At 32.8% G+C, this 26651-nt stretch overlaps 2 protein-coding genes across 2 annotated transcripts in view; one reads left to right on the top strand and one right to left on the bottom strand.

Annotated features, from left to right (window-relative positions):
• Positions 1 to 26651, bottom strand: part of LOC134853453 (uncharacterized) — a 216532-nt gene that overhangs the window by 154819 nt on the left and 35062 nt on the right. The window lies entirely within an intron of this gene.
• Positions 1 to 26651, top strand: part of LOC134853452 (uncharacterized) — a 51669-nt gene that overhangs the window by 24504 nt on the left and 514 nt on the right. Inside the window, exons 2-3 of the mRNA XM_063869450.1 lie at positions 2454 to 2612; positions 26327 to 26542. Of these exons, the coding sequence (XP_063725520.1) occupies positions 2454 to 2612; positions 26327 to 26542 (375 nt within the window). The remainder of the gene's footprint in view (positions 1 to 2453; positions 2613 to 26326; positions 26543 to 26651) is intronic.

Raw genomic sequence — 26651 nt, 5'->3', positions numbered from 1 at the left:
ATATTCTATCAACCACCAAACTGTCACAAACGTCAGTCACGTCTCAGACATCACTTGAAGGATGGCGAGTTCCACGCATGAGAGAAAATGTGATTACAATTTATCAAAAGCTGATGGTGGAAGCATTTACACTGGAAGCTAACATTTTTTGTTAAAAATCAAACAACGTTCTGATTGAAGAACCCAACTCTGAATAAAATAAGCAGTTAGTTTTTTCTGTATTAAATTTGAAATCTTAGATCTTAAATTCCTTGACTACGAAAAAAAAACAAATTTTTAGTCTTGTTTTTAAATGTCTTTGCAATCTATGTTTGAGCATTCACCCTAGAAATGTCATTTTTTTTCAATATTTTTATTCATTCAAAAGTTACGCTACGTTTATAAGGTCAAGTTTTGAGCAAATGATGTCAAATTGAGTTTGTTTTGTTGCCCAAAAAAGCTTCAGTAGGTAATAACCTCCAAAAAATTTTACAAATAATAATATTTTTGTCCGATAGCCAATTTTTTTTTCTTTTATTTAAATTTTTATCAATTCACAGCTTGAAATCCATTTTCAAACAATTTGAGCATTTTTGTTTTTGAGAGCATACGCTTCTAGAATTTTCTTGTAATTCATAAAACGTTCACGTTGATACAATTTGAGACCCATTTTTGGGATAAACTTTCGGCCCTGAGTTTTGCAGAGCAATTTGCAGCATTATAACTGCAACATAATACTTCTGGAAATTTGGTTGAGCAGTTTTGGTTCTCTTCATTTTTTGTCTAGTCTCATTCCAGTTTGACAAAAAAAGGGCGTTTAAAGTTCCAGTTTTTGCTCATTTTGTCCGGGTAATTTAATCAGAACATTAAAAAAACCAATCTTTCCGAAGTCTCATGTTTTAGTAAAAAGAAATCAAACAAAGTTCAGCCTGTCACACATGACTTCTTTTGAAAAGTCAAAAAAGGTAACTTTTCCAACAGTTACAGAAAAGTCAAATAGACTACAAACAGTTTTCCCAACTAAGAAAAAGTTAATAAATCAAAACTAAGCAAGAAAAGAGAAAACAAAACAAAATTTTGACTGCTTATCTTCCTTAAAATCAAAAGCAGAAAATTACTTCTTTGTCAAATCTACCGACAGTTTCCGAGAAAATGACACAAAAATGGATTGCAGCAGATTTTATGTTCAAAGTCATAGGTGGGCGTTTGTTTCAAATTCTTAGTAGTTCATTAAGACCTTATTGCAGGCGACAGTGATTCAATAGTTTTGAATCTTTGCGTATTAGATTGGAGAGGAGTTAAAAACTATTTTAGCTTTTGACTAGCTGGCAAAAGCCCGCTTTTAAGAAAGTTTCGTTTCAGTATAGATAACCGCACTCAGTTTCAAGCGTGAATAATCGATTTTAATATGATTTTAGAACCAGTCTTACAAAAATCGAAGAAAAATTGATTTTAATCAATGAATAAACGATTATTTTCTCTTTTTACTGTGTGCGGATAAGGCGAGTTACATAAAATATTCAAATGAGAAAACTCAGACGGTTCATTTCCAGTTCAAGAGTAGAGTTAGTATCGAGGAGGGAGACAAAATTCTCTACTAAAACACTTCAAAAAACTCCACAAATTTTTAAATACTTTTTCGAATATCTGCCCTATCACTTGTATAAATACTAAACGCATCCCTGCTGTAATTCCTGTGCTCGGCGGAAGTGCAATTTTTTTTTATTAATTTTGTTTTTCATTTCATCGCTTGTTTCATTTTTTTGGAATTTATTTCGCGCTGTTCAATTTCGCGTGTGAAACATTTTTTTTTCAATAAATTCGAAAGTTTCTTAAAAAAGCCCTGAAAATGCTGAAAACAGCTGAAAATTGCTCTTTGCTAGTCAAGAATAAAAAAATTCCCTATCTCGTAAAATAAAAATTCGATTGAACTATAGCGTGTGGACGACATACATCTTAGCAATAGGCTCTCAATAGAGTGTAGGGTATGCTGCTCTTGTTTTTTTGCTATTGTTTTTGCCTTTTTTCTATCGTTTTGTTTTTTTTTAATTGTTTTTGTTTTTGTTTTTGTTTTTTTTCTATTGTTTTTTTTCCAATGTTTTTTTTCTCTTGTTTTTTGTTTTGCTGCTATTGTTTTTGTTTTTGTTTTTTTTCTATTGTTTTTTTCTAATGTTTTTTTTTCTCTTATTTTTTGTTTTTTTTTTGCTATTGTTTTTGCCTTTTTTTTCTATTGTTTTGTTTTTTTTTTAATTGTTTTTGTTTTTGTTTTTTTTTTTTCTATTGTTTTTTTCTAATGTTCTTTTTCTCTTATTTTTTGTTTTTTTTTTGCTATTGTTTTTGCCTTTTTTTTCTATTGTTTTGTTTTTTTTTTAATTGTTTTTGTTTTTGTTTTTTTTTTTTCTATTGTTTTTTTTCTTATGTTTTTTTTTCTCTTGTTTTTGTTTTGCTGCTATTGTTTTTGTTGTTGTTTGCAGTGGTGGGGGACAGTGGCGTGGGCAAGACTAATCTGCTCTTGCGGTACACTACGGGGGAGTTCGATATGAACCACGCGAGTACACTGGGGGTGGAGTTGAGTAGAGTGGAGCAGACCATAGATGATGACCATGTCATGGTCGACTTGTGGGACACTGCCGGTTAGATAGTCCGACTACAGTTGACTTGTTTTACAGATCCAAAATTTTCCCATTCAAAATATTTCTATAAGTTTTCTAAAGGTTGTTTACACTGACTTTTCATGTTCTAAACTGCATCAAAAAGTGTCATCAGCGTGAACAAGTTATCAAATAATTACAACAGGTGTTTCGTACAAATTACTGTTTGAACAATTTTCGAACCAGCTCATTTGATAATTTTTAGAGGAGGGGAAACTGTAAAAGAGTCCACTGTTGATAGTAATTATTATAGTTTTAATTATAATAAGTTAAATAGTTATATTTATTTATAAAAATGGAACCTGATCTAAACTACATTTGATGATTGGATAAATTAGATATTTTACCAATGTAAAGTATTTAATACTAACCAATCATGATCCATCTAACTAACAACCCACTTATTTGTAAGTGCTGAAATTACTTGTAATTTCAGCACCAGAGAGATTTGAATTTAACTTAGAAATTAGTTGGACTCTCCCGAGTACTTCAGCAGCCGCAATAAACCAGTATACCCTAGATCTATTGAGCCTAGCAGAGACTAGTTAAACAACCTGAGACTAGATAGTATAAGAGTAAGATTAGGATCGGTATTAGACTAAGAAGTTGCACGAATCTATCCGGCCGAAAATAAGATAGCGTGACGAGCAGACGGTGTACCCTATCCGAAAATACTCTATGAGTTATACACTTCGGTCCTAACTCATCTGGTGCGACCATAAGTCTCGAACAAGACCTTAATAGCTTAGAATTAACCAAAATAGATTAGAAATTAGACAAAAACATTTACAAAATGTTATACGACGATAATTTAATCGAAATGTCTCTACGACTCAATAGATCAGAGCCAATATTCCGAACCATAACAGAACTACCCGGAATTGGAAGAAGACCTCGAACCAGAGACGACATACGACAAAGTAGAAACTTGCCATATAGTTATATGATAGTTCGGCAAAAGCCAGAACAAACTTTTATATTTAGAATACTACTGGCAATGAATTTAGATTTTCATTTGCAAACATAAAACCTTGAAGTCAATCTTCAAAATCATTTCAGGCGCTAAACAAAATTATTAATATACAATAACGATTGATAAAAAGATCTCAGATCGTTTTCCTAAAATTCTGCAGTAATATATAAAACATGTTTGAAAAATATTTATTGGAAAATAAAAATAAAAATTAGTAGCATGACAATAAATGGTTAGTAATCATAAATCATCCTGTTGTTCCAGCTTCATCACCTAAACATAACAGCATTCATAAACTCACTAATATCATCAAAACACTAAATCTTTTCTTTACACAAATTTAAATCTTTATTAAAACTTAAATTCACTTAATTTTAAAATCAGATCAGCAAGGCTTATCCTTGGATCTTAAATCATTTTCTACTTAATTAAATTTCAAACTTGATCATCAAGGCCTATCCTTGGATCAAAAAGAACAACTTTGTTCTCCCCCACCCACTTAACTAGTGTCTAACGACCTCAAACGTTGATTCACTATCCAACCCTTTCTAAAGACCCAAGACTGATATAAATTATTAAACAAAACTAATCATTCAAATTAGGATAAACAGTGAAGAACTTCGGTTATTCATCCTTCACTTGACCCCCTCTCTTACCAGACCCAGGATAAATCTTAGACTTAGTAAGTTTAAAATAGTACCTAACGAACTACTCGCGTTCTAATTATACCTGAACCTAGTGGATCGATTTACTATTCTCCAACCCTTGAACACAATCACTACCCCTAAGTAAGATTGAGTAAGTTAACACCTTAGCTTATATTAGTCACGAGAAAGTAAAAATCATTCTTCGGAATAGATATACTTTTCTCTCCAACCCTGAACAAATAGACCCAGGTTAAGCTAACCAAAAAATCGTAAGGACTAACAGTTTAAGCAAATAGAATTCACTTAACAACCTTTTGCACCCGTCATCCTAAACCTTATGTCATTTAAAAACCTGGGAAATAAACAAACAATCGTTTTACACAATTATGAAATTGATAACAAAAAATACGACCTTGTAATCACACCTCATACACAAACAGTTGGATACATTCGAACAAAACGACAAACACTAAAGAGAAAAATAATAACTAAACAAAGACAAATAACACGAAAAAGATTTTCAAAAAACCGAAACACATTTTCAGAATCAGAAACCAACAGTTTAGACGAACTTTATAAATTAAAAGAATCAATAGATAAAAATTGCCCAATTCACGATCAATTATATTTCTCTGACTCAGAAACAACATCAAATTCATCAAAAAGAGGAAAAAGAAGAATAAAAAAGCAGTATAAACACAAACCAGTACATTTATACAATTGGAATCAACCAATTAGACACATTAATAATTACATACTAACAGTCATCGAACGAAAAAATGAGCTCAACGCACACCCCAGGTGAAGAAAGTCCAGATGATGATGATATCTTTCCTTTTATAGTAGATGCAACCACTGATAGAGGACAACATATATTTTGCAAAAATTTACTCTTAAATTTATTTGAACCCGGAATCAGTCCATGTAAAACAGAGTTCCCAGATGTAAAAATCAAAAGACAAATTATCGATCACTATCTAAAAGATATATGTAACTTAACACAACAATACGGAATCTACTCCATTGAATTCACCTCACCAAACCAGAATCACAGTAAATATACAATTCAAACAGACGACCTTGATTTAGAATTTTCAAAAGTATTTTCAGAATATATCAAAAGCATCCAATATCATAACTCACAAAGAGCAAACTCCATATTCACCAATGAAGTTTTCGCAATAATATATAGTTATATTTCGATATTAGAAAACGAAATCCCAATACCAAATGTCTCACCGACAGAAACATCTAAACATATAAGAGTACGACATGAAATCACACTACTCTCTATTTATCTAAACATCATTAAAGAAAATTTCACGAAAGAAGTTATTTCACAACATACAAAACATGACCTACAAAAAATTTTGGCATGGTTCATAATCGATTACTTCACACACAATATTGATTTAATTTCACAAGCAAGAAAAAATTTTAGACCCCAAAACTCAAACGATGATACAGCTATCACAGAACAATCAGACTATGTTTGGGACCCCGAATGGTCTCATCACGCATTTATAAACTTCCCACAATCAATCTCGAGTCAAGCAATAAGCACGATATCTTACATAAGAGATTATGTAAGAGTAATAGCATTAACCATTGATGCAACACCATTAAACTATAATACATTTTTACCCGATACGCAAAATAATAGTTTAAACTCTACAGTCATACACAATGAAAACCTCAATGGAACTAGGAATCTTACTCAACAAGATATCCAGACACCATCACACTTCATAAATGAAGAAATCGTACACACAACAACTACACAACAAAGTATTTCACCAATACGTCCAAACTTAACAACACCAAGAAATACAAACCCTTCACAAACACAGGTAACCTTACAATCAACCGTTAAACCTTCGGTTGCCCCAAAGTATTCACACATGGATTACCAAACATATAGACCCATGACAATACCGCCAAAAACACGCAAAACGTTCACTAGAAACAATTTTGCAGACCATAATTATAATTACACACATCCATCAAAAACAAATTATCAACCACGAAAAAATTTTAGCCATTATACAAAATCTCGAAACAGGGATAACCCAATGGCACCACCTAATTCAGTAAATTTTCAAACAAATTTACATCCTCCACAGGATCGTAGTGAAAATTATCCATTTTTTCAACAAAATAAAAATAAAAAACAGACATCTTATCAGATGGATTATTTATCCTCAGATGATGATTTCTTACAACCAGACATATTTGCACCATATAATCAAGAATATCGTGGACAAGGAATACAGAAACCACATACAAATCATAGAATTTTTTCTCCACAACCGATAGATACACAACATCAACAACCAATTCAGCAACAAAACCCAATTAATACACAATCTTTTCAACCAATACAACAACAAAACCCAATGATTGCACACTCGTATCAACCAACACAAATGCAAAATGAAATACCACTCCCATATTATCTTCAACAATACGAAATAACAAGAAATCAACCTTCAAATTTTTCTCAAATGCCAAACGCAGCAGAATCATTACAAATGACAATGATTCCATACCTTATGGGTGGATCATCAATAACATCAAATAAACCTTTAATGGTATTCACAGGAACAGACCCTGAATACTCTGTAGAAGACTATTTAAATGCAGTAACACCAAACTTGATTTTAAATATAGGACCTGAACCAATTAATACGCCACTACATCAAAACTGGATACATCGACGCACAGCGTTGATACGAACAACCTTAGATGGCGCAGCCCAAAAATGGTTTTCAGTATTGCCCCTAGAAATAAAATCAAATTGGAAAAGGTTTACACAAGAATTTTCAAAAATGTTTGACTCCGAAAGAAACAAACAACAACAAAGAGTTTTATGTAATGAAATTCGCAGATTACCAAACGAAACCATCAAGCAATTAGCAGTACGAATCGAAACACTAGTTCGAAAAGCATATTCATTAAATACACACGACTATAAAAACACAAAGATGACAGAAATCTTAATGATGACCTTAACAACACAATTAAGGAAAATAGCAATAAAAAAGAGAGCATCCCACCCTTCTTCAATTCGAGAACCCGATTTAGATTTTCGAAAACTAGCCGACAAATTAGAACAAGCAGAAATCACAATGAAACTCGAAGAAACGGAAAATCTGAAACTACAATACGTTAACAGAATTGAAACAGCTTCCACAAATATTAACAATATACAGGAATCAGATACAGATCTCGTTGAAAAAATCACTGAAATACTCAATATTTACGAAAAACACCCAAACTTTAAAGGCAAACCATCTATCAAAAAATGGTGTAATTATTGCCGACGATACGGACATAGTATTTCTGAATGTAGACAAAAAGAGCAAGATAATCAAAAGAAACCTCAAAAATACAAAGAACCAAATAAGTCATTCTATCAATATATGAAGAAAGATCAAAATCTACCAAACAAAAATGTGTACAGCAACAATAGTTCCGGAAAACCACTCCCGAACAATACAAATTATACAAGAAATCAATCACCATATAACTCAATTTATAGAGGAAGATCGCCAGAACGAAGAAATACACAAAATTCGTCACAAAACTATTACAATAGACCAAATAGTAGAAATAACTACTCCAGATCTAATTCAAACACAACACAGTTTGTTTCTAGATCTAATTCCCAATCAAGAAATAGATACTATCCAAACAATCAATCACGAAACTCATCATATAATAGAAATCGAAACTACTCTAATAATCGAAATAGAAGTTATTCAAACAATCGAAATCAATATTATCCAAACAACCGATCAAGAAATAACTCATACAACAGAACAAACGGTAATTGTCAAAATAGATTGCGAAAAAATTCACAAAATCGACATTCAAGTTATAATAATCGATATAGAAATTATTCCCAATCAACACACCGGAATAATAATCACTACAATAATTCTAATAATCGCCACAGAAGTAGTACACCTAAACATCAAAGACAAATCAATCAAGTACAATCTAATCCAGAAACAACATCAGACCCTCCAGGTATTGATGACACAGTAACTGATACGTTACAACTCAATCAAATAAACTGTGGATCATCAGATTCAGAAAGCGACACAGAAAACACTCTCTCCATCAATATGATAAAAGTCGAAAATGACTATGAATCTGTAATATACGAACAACCTTTTTCATCACACATATATGAAAATCAATCAGAATTTCTTCAAATTTATTATACTAAACCCGTACATTCCACACCAACGACGCAAGAAACTAATAGAATTAACACTACAAATCAACCCTCTGAAAATGATAAAACAAAATGTTTGAACACAAATCACATCTATCAAAATATACAAAAAGAACAGCCCAAAGAAAAAATTTGGACAATACCATTTCTCTTAGAAAGTCCAAGAAACAAAGAATTTCAACCACCAGATCTTGAAATTGATTTTTTAATTGATTCAGGAGCAGAATCAAATATAATAAACATTCCCACATGGAATGAAATAAAAACTTTACACCCAAAACTAACACCTCTTGAAACCTCCATTAAGTTAGCAACAGCACAGGGATCAACATTAATAAACTACGGAAAAATCCAATTATTTCTTCTCCCCACAAGAACAATGGAGCAAATCAAAATTTTAAATAAGCCATTTAAACAAATATTCCATATCACTGATATTAAACATAATATCATTGGAATACCATTTATCTCGAAGTAAATACCAACAATCAACATCTTGAATAGTAAAATATTAATCAAAGATAAATATACAAAAACAAAAGACACCTCCCTAACAATTTTTCAAAGATTAAATAAACAACCACCATTCTTTTTAAAATTTTACCCAATATTTAATCAACAAAGAAAACACCTGAAACCACTATCAGGAAACATCTATAATTTTTCAATCAAAGAAGTTCACCAATATGATAAAGAACAAAACAAACAAAAATTTTATATGTCAGATTTTGAATTCAAACCTATTCATAAATTTTTCAAAATCACAATCTCATCAATAAAATATTTGAAAAATTCGAATTCATATATTATTTCTTTACAGTTATACAACAATACACCCTACCAAGTAACATTACCTTTAGGACTTTTAGGCTATTGCGAAACAAACGCTACAATATCACCAATACACGAAAAAACCTATCGCGTAAATAATATACTCCAATTACTAGATATTTGCCAATCCACAATCCTTAATGAAGAATTATCTATAAATAACATAATAAGTAACGAAAACAGAAATACGGATTATTTCACAAAAACTCCATATTTCAAACCTACATTCAACATAAGTAACTACACAGAGGATCAACAGAAATTTTTAACAATGTTTAATTTCCAACATTCACAAATAACACAAGACGAATTTGAAAAATTAGCCAAACAGCTAATTAAATATTCATCAGCCTATGCAACATCCAAATTCGATGTTGGCAAAATTAGCTCATCACTACATCTCCCGTTAAAACCAGACGCAGTTTTCAAAAAACAGAGAGCAAGTAAAGTACCAATTCACTTACACGATAAAGTGAACAGATTACTCGAAATTTTAGAACAATACAACATTATATCACCAGTTAATAAAGAAGAACAACCAAAAGGCAACACATTTATCAACCCCGTTATCATTCTAGCTAAAGGAGAATCATTAAAAATCGTTCTCGATGCTAGATACCTCAACTCACTCATAGATGAATCAAAGTGTAATTGGCCCATTGAACCAATACAAGTTATTTTAACAAAAATAAACGGCAAATACTTTACAACCGCCGATATGAATAGTGCATATAATCAAATGCCACTAGATGAACAATCACGACGTTTAACACAATTTGTTATTGGAAACCAACAATATGAATTCAACCGCTTATTCTATGGAATATCCATAGGACCAGCAGCATTTTCAGCTTTTATGAGCAAAATTTTTAGACCACTAATACTCAAGAAAAACGCAATCACCTATTTAGACGATGTTTTTATGCAATCACAAACAAAAGAAGAAATGTTCAATGTTTTAGAAAAATATCACCAAATACTTCAGAACGAAAATCTGAAGGCCGCCCCCGATAAATCACACTTCTTTTTGACAAAAGTTAAATTCTTAGGACATAATATAGAAAGAAAAACAATCACTCCATTGAAATCACGCATTGACGCTATTCAAAAACTTCAACCACCAACAAATAAAAAGAAAATCCAAGAATTTCTTGGAATGTTAAACTTTTTAAGTAAATATGTTTATAAAATGCAATTATATCTACGACCATTCTATAATATCCTTAGACAACAAAATAATTTTGAATGGAATACAGAACATCAAGCACGATTTGAAGAAATAAAGAAACTTTTAACTGAACAAATTTCAAACACAATTCCAGACCCTGATCAACCATTTTATGCAATGTGCGATGCTTCGAATTTTGGCATCGGTGCAGCATTATTACAATCACATAATGGTACAAATAAAATGAACCTCATATCAGCAAATTCTCGATTATTCACTCAAGCAGAGCTACGACTCTCCACTCTAATGAGAGAATGTACAGCCATAATATATACACTAACAGAATATGAATTTCTTATACTTGGATCAAAACATCCCACAGTTCTATTCACAGACCATAAACCAATCATCTTTCTTTTTACACAAAAGTCTAATCCAAACCACCGAGTTTACAGATTTCAACTAATTTTAATGAAATTCCCAAACTTACATATAGTTTGGACCGCAGGAAAAAATCTTTCATTACCAGATACCTTAAGTCGAAATACACCACCTGAATTACTTACACGAAAAACAACAGTTGAAATACCCAAAAATATAAAATTCTACCTTGCAGAAAATGAAACATCACCCCGATTGGAATGCAAATATGCAGTAAAAACTGACGTTGAACAATCACAAATAAATAGTTTACAACATTTCCCACTTTTTTTAGATTGTCAAAATAATCACTATGAAGTTGATCTACTTGGAACATCAACTTTTAAACCAATCCCATATTCACAATGGATAAAAAATAACACCCAACAAAAAAGAACAAAACAACACCCGCCTAAAAAAGACCATTTTCCACTAATTGAAAAAGAAAATTTAACTGATAAAATAAATTTATCAGGACCACAAACAAACGATTCAAAATACACAATAAATCAAGTTTTTGACCTCCATGACCCCCTTGATACAATACCTTTATCTAAATTCGAAATTGAAAACATTTTTCTCCCTCCAACAGAAACAATTACAATTTCAACACTAAAACAATATCAAAATCTTGACCCAATAATTAGACAACTAAAATCATGGCACAAATATAAAACTAAACCTATCAAGGCAGATTCAACCATTCTAGGAAACAAAACACTCCTCCGATACTTTCGCAAATTTAATAACACAACAATTAATGAAACTACAGACCTTTTAGAGTATAATTTAAATGAATCTACAGTCCCTTGTCTCCCTTTAAGTATGATTCTCATAGCTTTTAATATTTCACATACACAAAATATTAAAGGACACTCCGGATCAGAAAAAACATACTCAAATTTCATACAAAACTTTTATTTCCCAAATGCACCAATTTGGATAAAAGTACTATGCAATGATTGTATAGTATGTCAACTTAATAAACCTTACCCAAATCAAAAACAAATAGCACAAAAACAAGATTTTAAAGGACAAAGTTTGTACTTTAATCATCGTATCTCATTTGATACTAAAGGACCAATTTCACCCTCATCAGAAGGAAATTCCTACATTATGGTAATTGTTGTCGCATTTACACATTATGTAGCACTTAACCCAGTACCACATTGTAACGCTTATTATGCGTACACAACGCTTTATGAACACTGGATAGCAAAATTTGGACTACCAGAAATTTTAAACACAGACAACGGTACAGAATTCATAAATAATGAAATTATCACACTATGTCATTTATATAACATTAAACACAAACCACGTACATCTCACGCACCTTGGACAAACGGCTTAGTCGAAGGTATGAACCGTTCATTACAAGAATATCTTAGATGTATCATCAATGGAAATGATACAAGATATACCGAATGGTCAGCAGATGTAAAATTATTCCCTTAGCATATAATTCACAAATCACGACAACTCTAGGAATGTCACCATATGAAATGGTTTTTAACCAAAAGCCACGCAAACCAATAATGTTTACAGCAAACTCTCATAAAAACGCACAAGGTTATTGCCAACCAAATAAAGACTCAATTTGTTATAACCTACCTTTACATACACACGATGAAGATCATTTTCATCACCCACAAATTCTTAAATTAGCCTCCGGTACACACACCGAATGGATTCTAAATAGAGATAAAAAACACAATGAAATTTATCAAAAAGTAACAAAAAAGTTATTACAAAGACAAAACATTAATGAACAAATAAATTCACATTTTACACCAGCCTCCGATTTAAAAATTGGAACATTTGTTTTAATACCTAATTTCACTACTCAAAAAGGAATTTCTAAAAAATTACAACCCCTTCGTATAGGACCATACCAAATAATTTCAAAACCCACTGATGTCACATATAAAATTACCGATTCAGACAAAAAAGAAATCTTTCAGCACCGAAACAACCTATTACCTTATTATCCAAAAGAATACGCACTCCGCGAATTAACTCAATTATATTCTTTTACAGGTTTAAAAGTTATTCAAAATGACCCACATCCGAAAAACACAACAGAGGAACAAAATGATATCCCTATCGAAAATAAAAATACAAAATCAACCACCACCAGAAACAATATAAAAAACCTAGACCAAAAAACATCTCAAAAAGAAAGAAAAAATAGAAAAATGACAGAACAAATAATACCCCAAGAGCAAATCGACAAATCAGAACATAGAAAATCAACACGACTTAGAAATCAACCACGTAAAAATTATAAAATATTCATCCCCCAATCTAAAATATTAAAGAAAGTGGAATTTCAAAAGCAATTTTAGCTTTATACTTCACAGTCTTGAAACCTCTGAAACATTTTCAATTTTCATTTTTCAAAATAACATGCTGACAAACACGCAATGATTCTAGTTCAAATTTAGACCAATAGGATTCATCCAATCCGTCACTTTCTCTAACTCAAACTAAGATCAATTAGACGAATCATATAAAATTCCAGGCATATCTCTAACTATAACTTTACGACCTCAAGGTCAAAAATAAGCAGATCACTCCAACTTGACAACTAAAATAAATATCACCATAATCCCATACCCCTCCCTTATCTAATAACCCAAAGATCAACAATATTTCCCCAACTCAGACCACAAATACCCCCCAAACAAAATTGTTAACTTAGCCTAAAGTAACAAAATGAATATTTTAATTAGCCTTAAGTACAAAAATCTCACCATACCCCGGATCATTTGACAAACAAAAATAAAGAAAAAGACGACCTCCCGATCACCATAAAAATTGCCCCCAACAATTTTTTACAAAACTCAACCCACTTGTCAAAAAACTAATAAATAATCCGACCACACTCGAAAATCGCCCCAAACAGCAAAAAATATTCGATCAAGAAGTCATTTCTTAAATGCTCTTCTATCAAACAGTCACTAAAATTTTCATAAACCTCAAACAATTTTTTACGATACTTGCAACTTTTATAATAATTATTTTTGATATCCTCGAATCTTTTCTAATAATCTTAATCATTTTTTGTAACATTTTTTTAAATTTTCTACACCATATTCGAACTATTTCTCCAACTTTCAAAAACCCTTGATTATATCCACAGGTACGATTCATATAACTTGTCTAAATGATACGAACTATTTTCAGTAGAACTGATATTTTTTTATTGTTTGTAATTTTCATAACATTTTTATCATCCCTCATTTTGACCATATGTAAATGTATAAAGAAAGCAATCCTCACATTTGCCCTAGCAACAATCTTTCTAATTCTTTTTTTGGAAGAATATTATAATAAACACAAACTTTCTCACTAAAGCAATAAATCAAAAACCTATCAAAAATTGCTACCCAACAGTCACAAAGTCAGTCTTCACCGACATCATCCCAAGATAACCCAACAACACCTTCAACTACCCAAAATCCTCAAACATCTACACGAATTTCCTTTCAAGATAACCCATACACTTTTGAAGAACGACACGCTCGTTTATCTGAACCACTAGAACCAGTCAAACGACAAGCATCCCTAAATGAACCAACATATAACCTATACCCAACACTACCACAAGAACTAAGTAGAATACGAAACCTTAGCCAGACTCAAAACACAACAGAAATAAATAGACAAATTATACATCCCCGACGAAATAGAAATTTTCAAACTCCCCGAGTTCATTTTGAAATACCTCAATCACCATCACAAAGCACTCCAGAAAATCCCGCTGGTATCTTACCAGAAACCCCTACACTTCAGTCACAACGAAGTACTTCAAGCCTACCCTCAGAATACTTAGGTTCAACACCAACATCTGAACAAATACGTGCGAATCCCTTTAACCCCCCAAACCAAACACCACGACTACCATATTGGACAACACATTCATTCACACAAGGTGAACCAAAATTAATCAATGACCCCATAGACATTTCTACAGATACAACATCTTCATCACTACCAGAAACATTATCACTTCCATCAACACCATCGATTAGTCAAGTTTCACCGACACCTTTTAACTTAAATTTTCCAAACAATCTCGACGCAAGATATCGAGAACAATCATTAACAAATATTCCTTTAAGACTAGATTGGAATACATTTACAGCACCTCCACCATTATTTGGTCAACATCTAGAAAGTAATCGCCTTCACAACTGGGCACTTAATAGATTACAATATCGACAAGACATTCACGACGATATCCGTGAACACAATATCCAAATACTCCAACAAAACAGTTTACAATTAAAGTTTGAAATCACAGTTAAGTTGAACAATATTGTTCAACATCCCTACCCATTAAACCCACCAAACATAACAGCTCAATCACTACCACCACCATTCATAACCACTGAAGTAATATATAAATACGACAGATATACCAAAAAGACAATTGGTTACATTACATTTTATAACCCATACTCAGGATTATCATACACATGTATATTCTAAAAATATTAGTTTTTCTCCAACTCCTTTTTCTAGTAACCTCAAATCAAAACATCAACCCTTCTCCCCGCACAGGACCCCAAGATTTATTAGTAACACATTACGATTGTGAAGAAAACGAACAAAAAACACTCCACAAGTATGCAATAAATCAAGTATCACACTGCGAAACAGAACCCCAAGCAATAGAAACTACAAATGTAATAGCAACACTTTATTCAAAAGCCCGAGCAACAACAGTTACAGGATATAAATTCACAGCAACATTTTCCGAAAAGAAAGTACATTGTTCACAAGTCTCGAACGGAAATAAAAACCGACTTGACCATGAATCATTTTACCAGAGTAATATCGAACGACTTTTACATCTCAATCCCGAAGATTGTAAAAACGAATTACTTAGACTAAATATCACGCGTAATAAAAACTCAGAAAGAAAGTTAGTATACTTTCAAGTTTTTTCCGACACTGTACATCAATCACAACTTGAAAGATACCAAGGACATATAAAACTAGATGATAAACACCCATATAACGGCGCACACGGACGATTAACCTATGATATACACGATAAACATTGGATACCACACATTGGTATAAATAACCCATCAAACTGCAAAGCAGACACAAAAAATAAAGGATACCAAGAAATAATGTTTTTCGATTGGAAAATACAACTAGAAAAAATACAACTCACACGAGATTTATCAGACAACACAATGATCTATCAAGGAATCAGATTACCTTGTAAAAATGACCAAGGTTATTGCGACCCTACAACACGAACACAAGCAACAATTGTTTGGTTCCCTGAAGACACATGTACAACATTTCAAGTAGCAAAAATACACGCTCGCATGATAAAATTTCACGAAAAATATTTTATACAATCAATACCATATGAAAAAGTAAATCCATTACGAAAAATAAGTTCTGATTTTCGAAACATCCACAATATAGAAAATAAATTAACACGTTTTCAAGTATATCAAGAAACAGAACTTGCATGTAAATATAAAAACCCACTTCACAAAACACAATACTCTGAAATACTAGTTGAATACGAAAATGGATTCGACATGACCACTGGAAAAATAAAAGTCGACCCATACGCCACAAGTAAACCCCTAAATGAAGGAACATCATATATACCAGTTAATTTTCAAAGAAATACAGGTCAACGTGGTGGACATCTTAAACCACAAGACGCTCAAAGCACACGTTTATAAGAACTATGACTAATGAATAGTACATATTTTGGTAATATCCACTATGATATTCACTTAGATATGAAACTAGATTATACAATTAGCCGAATTTTTCAAGAAATGTCACTCTCCGAATTAGAAACACTACACCAACTATGCGAATTAGAACGAACACAAATATTACAATCACTTGCACTAGCAGTATTAAAAATACCCTACGCAGGATATTTATTATCAGGAAATAGATCAAATTTTTTAGACTATGAAGGAAACATCTTATGGTTTTATACTTGCACTAAAAAAGTATCACCACTCTACGTTTTTGAAGATAAACGATGTTATAAAAGAATCCCTATCTTTTATAAGAATAAAGTACATTTCGTTGACACACTTTCACGAAGAACCTATTTCTGGGATACCGCAGTCCCATTTGGATCAGAAAATAGCCACAATGTAGTACAACTAAACCCTGATGAAGATAAATATTACCTTCTCACTCCATATCCCACATTAATGCAATCACTCAAAAAATTTTCACCAGAAAGCATTCGCGCTATTGCTCGAAACCCAAATGTAGACTTACAATCAATAGGAATATATTCAATATCAGATATTCAACATCACATTAGAACACAACAATTCCAAGAATTATTAACACAAATGGACACTATACAAAGACAATCAATTGACCAAAACTTACGCAAACTTGCAGAAACCGCAGGATTTGCCGACATCTACACGCAAGACTATAGCGGATATTTTAAAGATATTAAAGATTATATATATCTAAACGGTGAAAAATACCGTCCCCAAGATATATCACCAATCAATATTTTTAGCTTTGTTACACTCAAAAATGAAATTCTTGATTTTCTAGGATGGCCCTATTACATCTTAGAAAAATTGACTATTTTATACGCAATGTTTAACTTTATTGGATTTTTTTTCTCACTTTTAAAAGGAATCTATAACACATGTGCTATACACACACAGGTAAATAGACAAGCAAGCGTAGCACGCATACTCTTTGCAGGATTTTTTGGAATCTTTTCTACATCTATAAACAAAATTCTTTTAGACGCACAAATAAAAGAATACAACACAAAAATAACAACACGGCAGAACACATATGACGAAGAACATAACAACGTAGACACAACGCCAACAGCACCACAGTTACCACCCCTACCACATAACCATCCACTATCCCTAGTCCCGCGAAATTTTCGAAATTTAGCAATAACACAAAGTCCCATCCAACATATAATGACACACCAGTCACAAGATGATAATACTTATGAACAAATTATTGAACAACCCCATACCACCGCTTTTCAATCTCAAAATAATAATTTTTTTAGCCCACGATGAGCCGACAACTTGGATCCCTACACCGATCAAATTCCCACCCAACCAACCTCACCACTCCAATCCCAATAATACCACTTTTTGCTTTTCCGCCACCCGATTTCCCACCTAGTAATGTAACATCAGGCATGAATTCCGACAATAATTCACACATCTCAGTTTTATACTCCATCTCACAACTCAATAACGCGAATATTGAAATCCCCGATGAATTCGCCGACTCAGAACCATCCCCATCCAATAATTTTCATAACTCTTCAAATTTTTCCCAACCCCCTTTTCAACCCATATTACCAAATAACCCTGACCCAATCACTTCTACACCCTCTTATGCTTCCCAAGTTACCCCAACCTACTCCTCACTTCATTCAGACCAATCATCTCATTCTCCAGACACCCCCCGAATCTCCCCAGAACTAGATAATTTTATTACCCTCCAACAACAACCCTACCACCTTAACACCCCCACCATAAACCAAATCTCTTCCACAATAGATTCATCCAACCCCCCTACCCCTACACCCTCTTCAATTTATACTGAATCATTAGCACCATCATCCACATCTACTGAATCTTCACTCAACACTAATAGAGCTTACCGCACTTTTAAAAGAAAGTTCCCCAACCATCCTTTCCCAGCAAAACAAGAATATATCAACCATCCCAAACACACTAACACAAAAGAATTTTTAGCTATCACCTTACCCTCATTTCCACAATACACCTTAAACACCCCTCATGACACTAACGAAACACGCAGCTTTGTAGACGAATATGTTTTAATGCCCACTCTTTCGTGGACCTCATATTATCATTTTACTAATCCCCTTTGCTTACCTTTATCTAGCACTCACATCGATATAGAACGAAATAAGGACATGCTATATCGACTCACTACACCACTAACACCTAGACAATTTACTTACGTTGGATACAAAAAATTACTAAAAACACACACTGCACCTAGAGCTAATGAATATACACTAGAATACTACGATCATAACATCATCAGAGCTAACCAAGATCAATTCTTAGACGACGATCGCTTCGCTAACCCACAAATCATCGAGAAATTTTTCATCAAAACACCATATGTATTTACACTAAACATCTTCGATCGCAAGTTTGACCACATTATTTCAGAAGCATTAACAGACACACAAGCCTACGAAAGCTTTAAAGAACGCTTCCAAATATTTTCACTAACCTTTCATTTCCTTGCACCACACGAAAGAGATTTGCACTGCTCACATGATATTATGTTGCGCACTAAACAAACTCACACATATAGTTATTATCGTTTCATCCAAAATCACTTTGACCTACACACACCCTCTAGACAACCACACCATCGTTTTCAATTCATTAATTCCAAATACACTTCAACATTCTTTCTAAACTTCACTTTTGCATTAAAGATACTAACCTTCATGGTATTCTTCGAAATTATGATCCCATAACCCAAATGTATATCTTTTGCCCCATCACCAAGACCTTCAACGCCGAAGAATCCCGACCCTTCCTTATCCCACACGAGTTTGTACAACCTATAGAAATCCCCATTTTAGAATTCATCCACAACACTAAATTCAATCACAAATTATATAATCTAATCCAAAACACACCTTATGAGTTTGCAGTTGGCACTGAAGAACTAACCACCATTAAAGCACTTCAATTGCTTTGGCCACTGCTTCAGACTAAAAATATCATCCGCATCCTAGCTAAACTACTAACAACTTCCGATCTCATCCACGACATCTTCCCCCACGGTTTTTTCCCTGACGACTAACAGGTAAGTATGAATTATACATATTACTAACTAATTAAAATATTAGAAACTCACCATTCTTTATCCATGTTTTCTTTAGATTTTTAGCCTTCATCCGACAATCATCTAAAAAATTCACAAAAGAAAAATAAAAAATCGAAAACTTCTTCAAACTATTTCAAATTATATTTATCTTTTGCACCAACAAATTAAATAAATTTAATACCAATGCAGTAAATTCATTTATAAAATTTTTCCCAAGCAGTAAATCTAATTATGATGAAAATTTGTAACTTAATTTTTCCCAATAAATAGCAGTAAAATTAAAAATTCTATGTAGTAAATTGATAAAACGAAAATGCAGTACTAACCTTTTGATATTTCCATTCATTCGCACAGAAATTCTATCCACACTCGCACAGCTCGCCCACGAAGAATTGTTTAAAATAATGAATTTCAGTTTCAAGTTTTCACACTCAACAACTCTAACACAAGATAACACGTTTCAAACTTTCCTTTAACCCGGTTGGAAAGGAATTATACACTAAACAACACTAACCAACGCAGCTTACAAAACACCACAAATCATAGAATAACAGCATGACTAAGAAAAGGAAACCAACGGTACCCAAACCGGATTAACCCAGTTTAAACTGGATAATTTATTCTTTTGAAGACTATTATAAAGTCTAAGAAAGAAATAATAAAACACAAAAAAGTCGAAAGACAAACCCATACCACAAACAATTTGATTTTTGAAAAAAGGACACAACCAACAAGACATAAGAAAAACCACAACAAACCCAACATAAAACGTTGTCACATAACAGGACCCCTCACAAAAACCGCATGCAATTATACTCCCACTCCTGGCCTAACCCACCAGGAAGGACGTCCTGAGCATGCTCTATAGCCGGCCTAACCCACCGCTCTACATCCACGCTTTGTGGCACCCACCACTATTTTTAATAAGAGCTACTCAAGGGTGAGTAACTCTTCAAAATAACCGAACTAAAATAAAAAGCTTTTGTGAAAACAACTAACTACAATCATAATAAAAAAATATTAAACTAATAAAAGTTTTATAAAATGTAAATTACATTATGCAAAACATAGATCAGAACACAACACCAAAGACGAACATCTAAAGACAAAACGACCTCACTACACTCGAGAAAGAATGGCCAACTACAATCGATATGCCGCTCACAATCACAACTCAAAAAATTTAGAGTACGACTTGACTTCGCAGAAAAGGACTTCATTGAACTAGACCAATGACCACCTCGATGTTCAAGTATACGTACAGATCCGAGTAACCAGGCATCCCCTCCACGCACAATCTCCACGCCATTCCCAAACTAGATCAGACACAAAAGAAGCTCTTCACGAGAAACAGAAAAACCTGACATAGCCAACCATTCTGAAATCAGATTTGAGTTTGTTGCGGAGACTCAGTCGTTGTCACAAGAAGACACAACGTCTGATGTCCCTAATTCCAGCTTCCTGGAACTTCTCTAACAAGAGAAAACGAAAGAGAAATATGATGTTCGCCAAATACCAACGTCCATCATCCATCCTTCAAATAACAGAAGAACTATTCTAAAAAACTCTGTAAAACCCGGATGGGTGGAACCTGATCTAAACTACATTTTATGATTGGATAAATTAGATATTTTACCAATGTAAAGTATTTAATACTAACCAATCATGATCCATCTAACTAACAACCCACTTATTTGTAAGTGCTGAAATTACTTGTAATTTCAGCACCAGAGAGATTTGAATTTAACTTAGAAATTAGTTGGACTCTCCCGAGTACTTCAGCAGCCGCAATAAACCAGTATACCCTAGATCTATTGAGCCTAGCAGAGACTAGTTAAACAACCTGAGACTAGATAGTATAAGAGTAAGATTAGGATCGGTATTAGACTAAGAAGTTGCACGAATCTATCCGGCCGAAAATAAGATAGCGTGACGAGCAGACGGTGTACCCTATCCGAAATTACTCTATGAGTTATACACTTCGGTCCTAACTCAAAAAGTTACAAAAAAACGTCTTGTCATTGTAGAGAACATCTTAAAATTTTTAGTTACAACGAATTTAAAATAATTATTTCTATCGTGTAGGAAGAAGAGTCAATGATCCATAATCCTCAAACCTTCAGAACGCAACATGTTAAGCCAGGGGCGGATCTAGGATTCTCTCGAGGGGGGGGGGGGCGGTTTTTCAAAAAAATTCGACAAATTTCGAAAATTTTGTCGACCTTTTTTTTAGGTCGTCCCAATTGATTTTTTGAGCTCTCCCTAAGCACTGTTTAGTACCTGTTTTGGCCAAACTTTCTGCGACGCACGCAAAATTTTGAAAAAACAGGCTAAGAAGGCGTTTTTAGGCACTTTTGGAAAAATTTGACCAAAAAATCGCGTTTTTTTGCCGAGCAATCCCCCCTCAAAATTAGTATCTATTGGCACCGAAGGCGCCTTTAAAAAAATTTAAGGGTCGGTCGGCCAAAATTGGATTTCTTAAAAAGTACCAAAGGGGGGACCCTTTGGGTCGGCAGGAGGTCGAATCCGCCCCTGCACCCCCCCCCCCCGCCCGCTACCCTAAGTCCGCCCCTGTGTTAAGCTTAGGTAATGTTTATTAGGAAAAATTGGGTTTCTATTCATTTCTCACTCGTCCCCCATCGCTTCCAACAGACAAAAACAATTATTTTCATCATGATGATGATCATCATCACCATCAATTTGGTTTGCGCCAGTTTCTGGTATTCTCTGTTGGCAGATTCATTGGTCACGCTGTTTCTATCAAATCTATTCTTGAATGAGGTTTTCCTACAGCATGCCTGGTTTGAAGAAGATATAGCGCTATAGCCTTGAGCGGCTTTCTGCACTACTCAATATTTACCTGTAATTATTAATATTAAAGGATTGAATTAGTAATTAATAACTAATGATATTAAGCGATTGTATCTGATAACAAGAAGTGCTTATTTGTGCTAATTAGCATGCCGAGTTCCATGACAATTAGACTAAGTGAACAAAAGCTAACAATACAAAACAACTCGATTGGTTGAATAGTTAAAGAGCCAAAAATTCATTTAAAAAAGACAATTTTTAACCCATGGTACACAGTGGCTTAGAGATAGCAAATTTATATATGTTTATATGTATAAAAAAGCACCCTAAGCTCCGAGGAAAACAATAAAGATGATTGATTTCGGTATTGCTATGAAAAAAGAATCTGACAAAAGTTTGAAACTACAACAAATCCTTATGTTGTCGTTATATGGAACACTGCACTTTAGTTACTCACAAACCTAGATAGGATAGCCCATTCCTAAATCTTTCAGTTAATGAGTTTTTAAGCCATATCAGTCGAGATATGATAGCCGTCAAAGTATTTCAAACAGGTTTTTTTGGTGTCGAAAAAAACCGGTGTCAAATTTTTTGCCTTAATTAATTAATTCAAAAACAAGAAGCATCCATTAGGCTTCTAATTCTTTTTAAAAGGTTTCATTGAGCATTTTCCAAAAACACAATACTCAAAGAAAGTCGTTCAAAAATATTTTGTTGACTTGCAACAGTGGCTACAGTTTACTAAACCCATTGATAATGTTTTCAGGATAAACTACATTTCTCTACTCGCCACACAAAAATAAACATATTTCGAAAAAAATGGCGTTCGGATAATTTTTTTGCTCATTGCCCAAGAACCGACCATTCTCGTTTTTCTGACCAATCTCGAAGAGTGGAAAAGAACTATGGATAAGTTCGTTTTTTTTTTTCATTTTTCAATTTCTCACTAACTCAATTCTCACTCACTAACGCAATTTCGTAGGGCATCAAGTGTGGTTTCATTATAAAACCCTAGTAGTCGTGATTCAGATTCACAAATCGATCAAACAAGTCTTCTTAATATGAGCAAAAACTGACATATTTCAGATTTTCAAACTGAGTTAAACAAAAAATTCTAAGTGACCAACTTCCCAATCATACATCTTCTGGAATTTTAACGCTTTTTAACTATTTGTTGTTGCTTTTTCTCGTGTTCTTTTTTTAACTCGATCACTTTTCAAAAAAAAAAATAAGAAACAAGAATATTACACAACAAAAGTTGTACATTTGCCTTCATTTCATGTTCCGACTTCTCGGAAATAATTTTAAAGTTATTCTAGTAAAAAGATTCTAGTGAGTACTCTTATGTAGGCCTTGATGATTTTTTGATTTTTATTTAGGAAAAAAATCTTGTCCAACCTTATTATTGATTTTTGATCGCGGTTTGAATTTTGATTTCTTTTTAAGTTTGTTTCATTTATTTCTTTAAAAAGAAAGCAAACTCCACTATCGAACAGCAAAATTGTACATGTCACAAAACCGTGATTGACCTCTACATTCAAAAACTGAATTTAATTATCTGATTAACCAGAGAGCTAAAAATTTTACTAAAGGATCCAGTTTTCTCAAACTGTCCAGAAGTTAATTTTAGCAAAATGTGTCAAACATAAATTGTTCGTGTTATCCAAAAAAATGTTGCAAGGGCATTTATTTTTACTTTACAAGTCGCAAGTTTTTTTCTGTTTGTCTGCGTTTGTTGATCTTCTCCAACTGCCATGAATTTCTTTTGTTTCAGCTCAACACAAAATTGAAAAAAAAGCTAATTAAGTGGGAAAAAACTATAGCGTAGGTTGTTTTCTTTCAAAATTTTTTGACCCCCTGAAAGAAAACAGTGAGGTCGAAAATGTGGAATTGTTTAAACGCATTTGGTCCCATATCTACTTTTAAAATTTTTAAAGTAAGAATCGAGAAAAAAACTGGCCAGAAAAATTTTAGTTGTGACTAAATTAGACAAATTTGCTCAGAAGCTGACCTCAAATTTTTGTGCTATTAGAATTTTGTTGCTAAAAATGAGATTTTTAACCAGTGAACTCATGCCATCATAGTGCTCTCCTTGCAAAAAATCAAATTTGATTTCACAAATGAATGAAAAAGATTCCTTTTTCTTAACAAATCTGGTCGAAAGATTCTCTGCTACTTGAGCAAAAATTGGCAATCATTTTTTAATAATAATCAGTGAACAGGAAGTTTAAAAAGATACAAACGTCCTAAGAAAAGACTTTCGTTTAAAAAATTTAAAGTTCACAATCTAATTTCTAGGATTTATTAAGACGATTGAACCGTAAATGAGTTAATTAATTCAATCTTTTCCCACCGTTTTTTTTTTCCGCAGGTTTAGCGTTCTATTTTTAAGGAAAACTTTTTTTGCTAATTTTTTTGTGAATTTTTTTGGATGTTCTTTAGTAAAATGTTAAATTTTTCAAAAAGAAACTTTGCTTAAGTAGTCTTTATTTAGACCACTGCTGTTGTTGCATATTTACTAGTTTCTGAGAAATAGTTACTCAAAAACGTAAGATTTGAAGTAGCTTTCTTTGTTTGACTTAAAAAACCTATTTTTGATCTTCTTTATAGGTCAAATTTTTGTATGTAATTTCAAGGAAGTTTTTATTTTGAAAAATACTGCACCGCGTGGATTCAAAGACTAAAAGAAAAAAAAATTGGAGTCATATTCACGCCACCTGGCTAATTGTTGCGTTGTTGTAGGAAAAACCAAATTTGTTTCAAGCAATAGGTCGATAATTTAATTACACTTTGAACAGTACTTTCAAAGCAGTGTTTTTTTTTGCGTATAAAAACCTCAATAAAATATTAACAACAGCAACTGATGCGAGTTGAAAAAAAGGCAATATTATATCTGTAAAATTATATTGGAATTTTTGGGCTCTCTCTTGATATAAAACTTTTCTGTATCTCCATTAAGAACTTGTTTGACCCTTTTTTTAAAAATTAGATCAACTTAGAAAATATACATAAATTTTGGCGTTTTGGGTTCTTTTTTGATATAAAGACTTTCCGTATCTCCTTTAAGACTCTTGATTTAGTCTTGTTAATTTTTGATTTGTTTTTCATTTTTTTTTGCAAACCCAGCATCAAAAACAAAAAAACTTTCAAAAAAAACTTTAAGAACCGAATTTGACTTCAAAACTTTTATCGCAGTGAAAAAAGCAAAAACTTAAGCCTCTTTATAGAAAACCTAGAAAGTATTTACTTTTGGAACAGTTTTGAAAATGAGTAAAAGAAATTACTAACTTTGTGCTAGAAAAACGTGTTCACTGACAATTTTCCAAGTGTCTGTTGCCGAGTTTTTAACTAATTTTTCATATTTCAAAGGAATTTAACTTATTCTTACAATTGCAAATAAAAACAAAAGACTTGAAGCTGTTCTGCAAATTTTTTTGTTTTTTTTTGCAATTTTTTCTCTGAAATTATTAGATTATCCTTTGAAGCTCTTTTTCATTTGTTTAGTTTTACAAAATTTGCTCTGATTATTATTAAGTAATTAAATTAACCTTTGTAATTTTTTAATTTTGTTTGTTAGCATTTTTTTCTGAAATCAATAGACTAAGCTTTTGAAACTGATTTTCATTTGTTTTTTTTTTGCACTTTTTTGCAATTCTTTTGTATGTGTTTTTTTTTATATTTGTTCATTTTTTTTGCAATTTTTTATCTCTGTTCCAGGTCAGGAGCGATTCAAGAGTCTGAACAAAGTCTACTTCCGAGGTGCCCATGGTGTAATACTAGTCTATGACATCACCAACCACCACTCTTTCGAACAACTGAAGTCGTGGTTCACAGTGGCCAAGGAAAACGGATGTGACCCTATGAAGTGTGTGTACCTGTTGATTGGCAACAAGAATGACCTGGAGGATGTCAGGGCTGTGGACATTTCGGAAGGTGACTCAACTTCTCTCCTAGTTTCCTGATAGTTTTTTTCTCAATTCTTATACTAATTTTGTCATCTTGTCTTCCAACAATAAACAATATTAAGATCAAAGAAAAAAAT

Source organism: Symsagittifera roscoffensis, chromosome 8 (assembly GCF_963678635.1).
Source record: "Symsagittifera roscoffensis chromosome 8, txSymRosc1.1, whole genome shotgun sequence".
NCBI classification, from domain to species: Eukaryota; Metazoa; Xenacoelomorpha; order Acoela; family Convolutidae; genus Symsagittifera; species Symsagittifera roscoffensis.
This window is presented reverse-complemented; position numbering and strand designations above follow the sequence as displayed.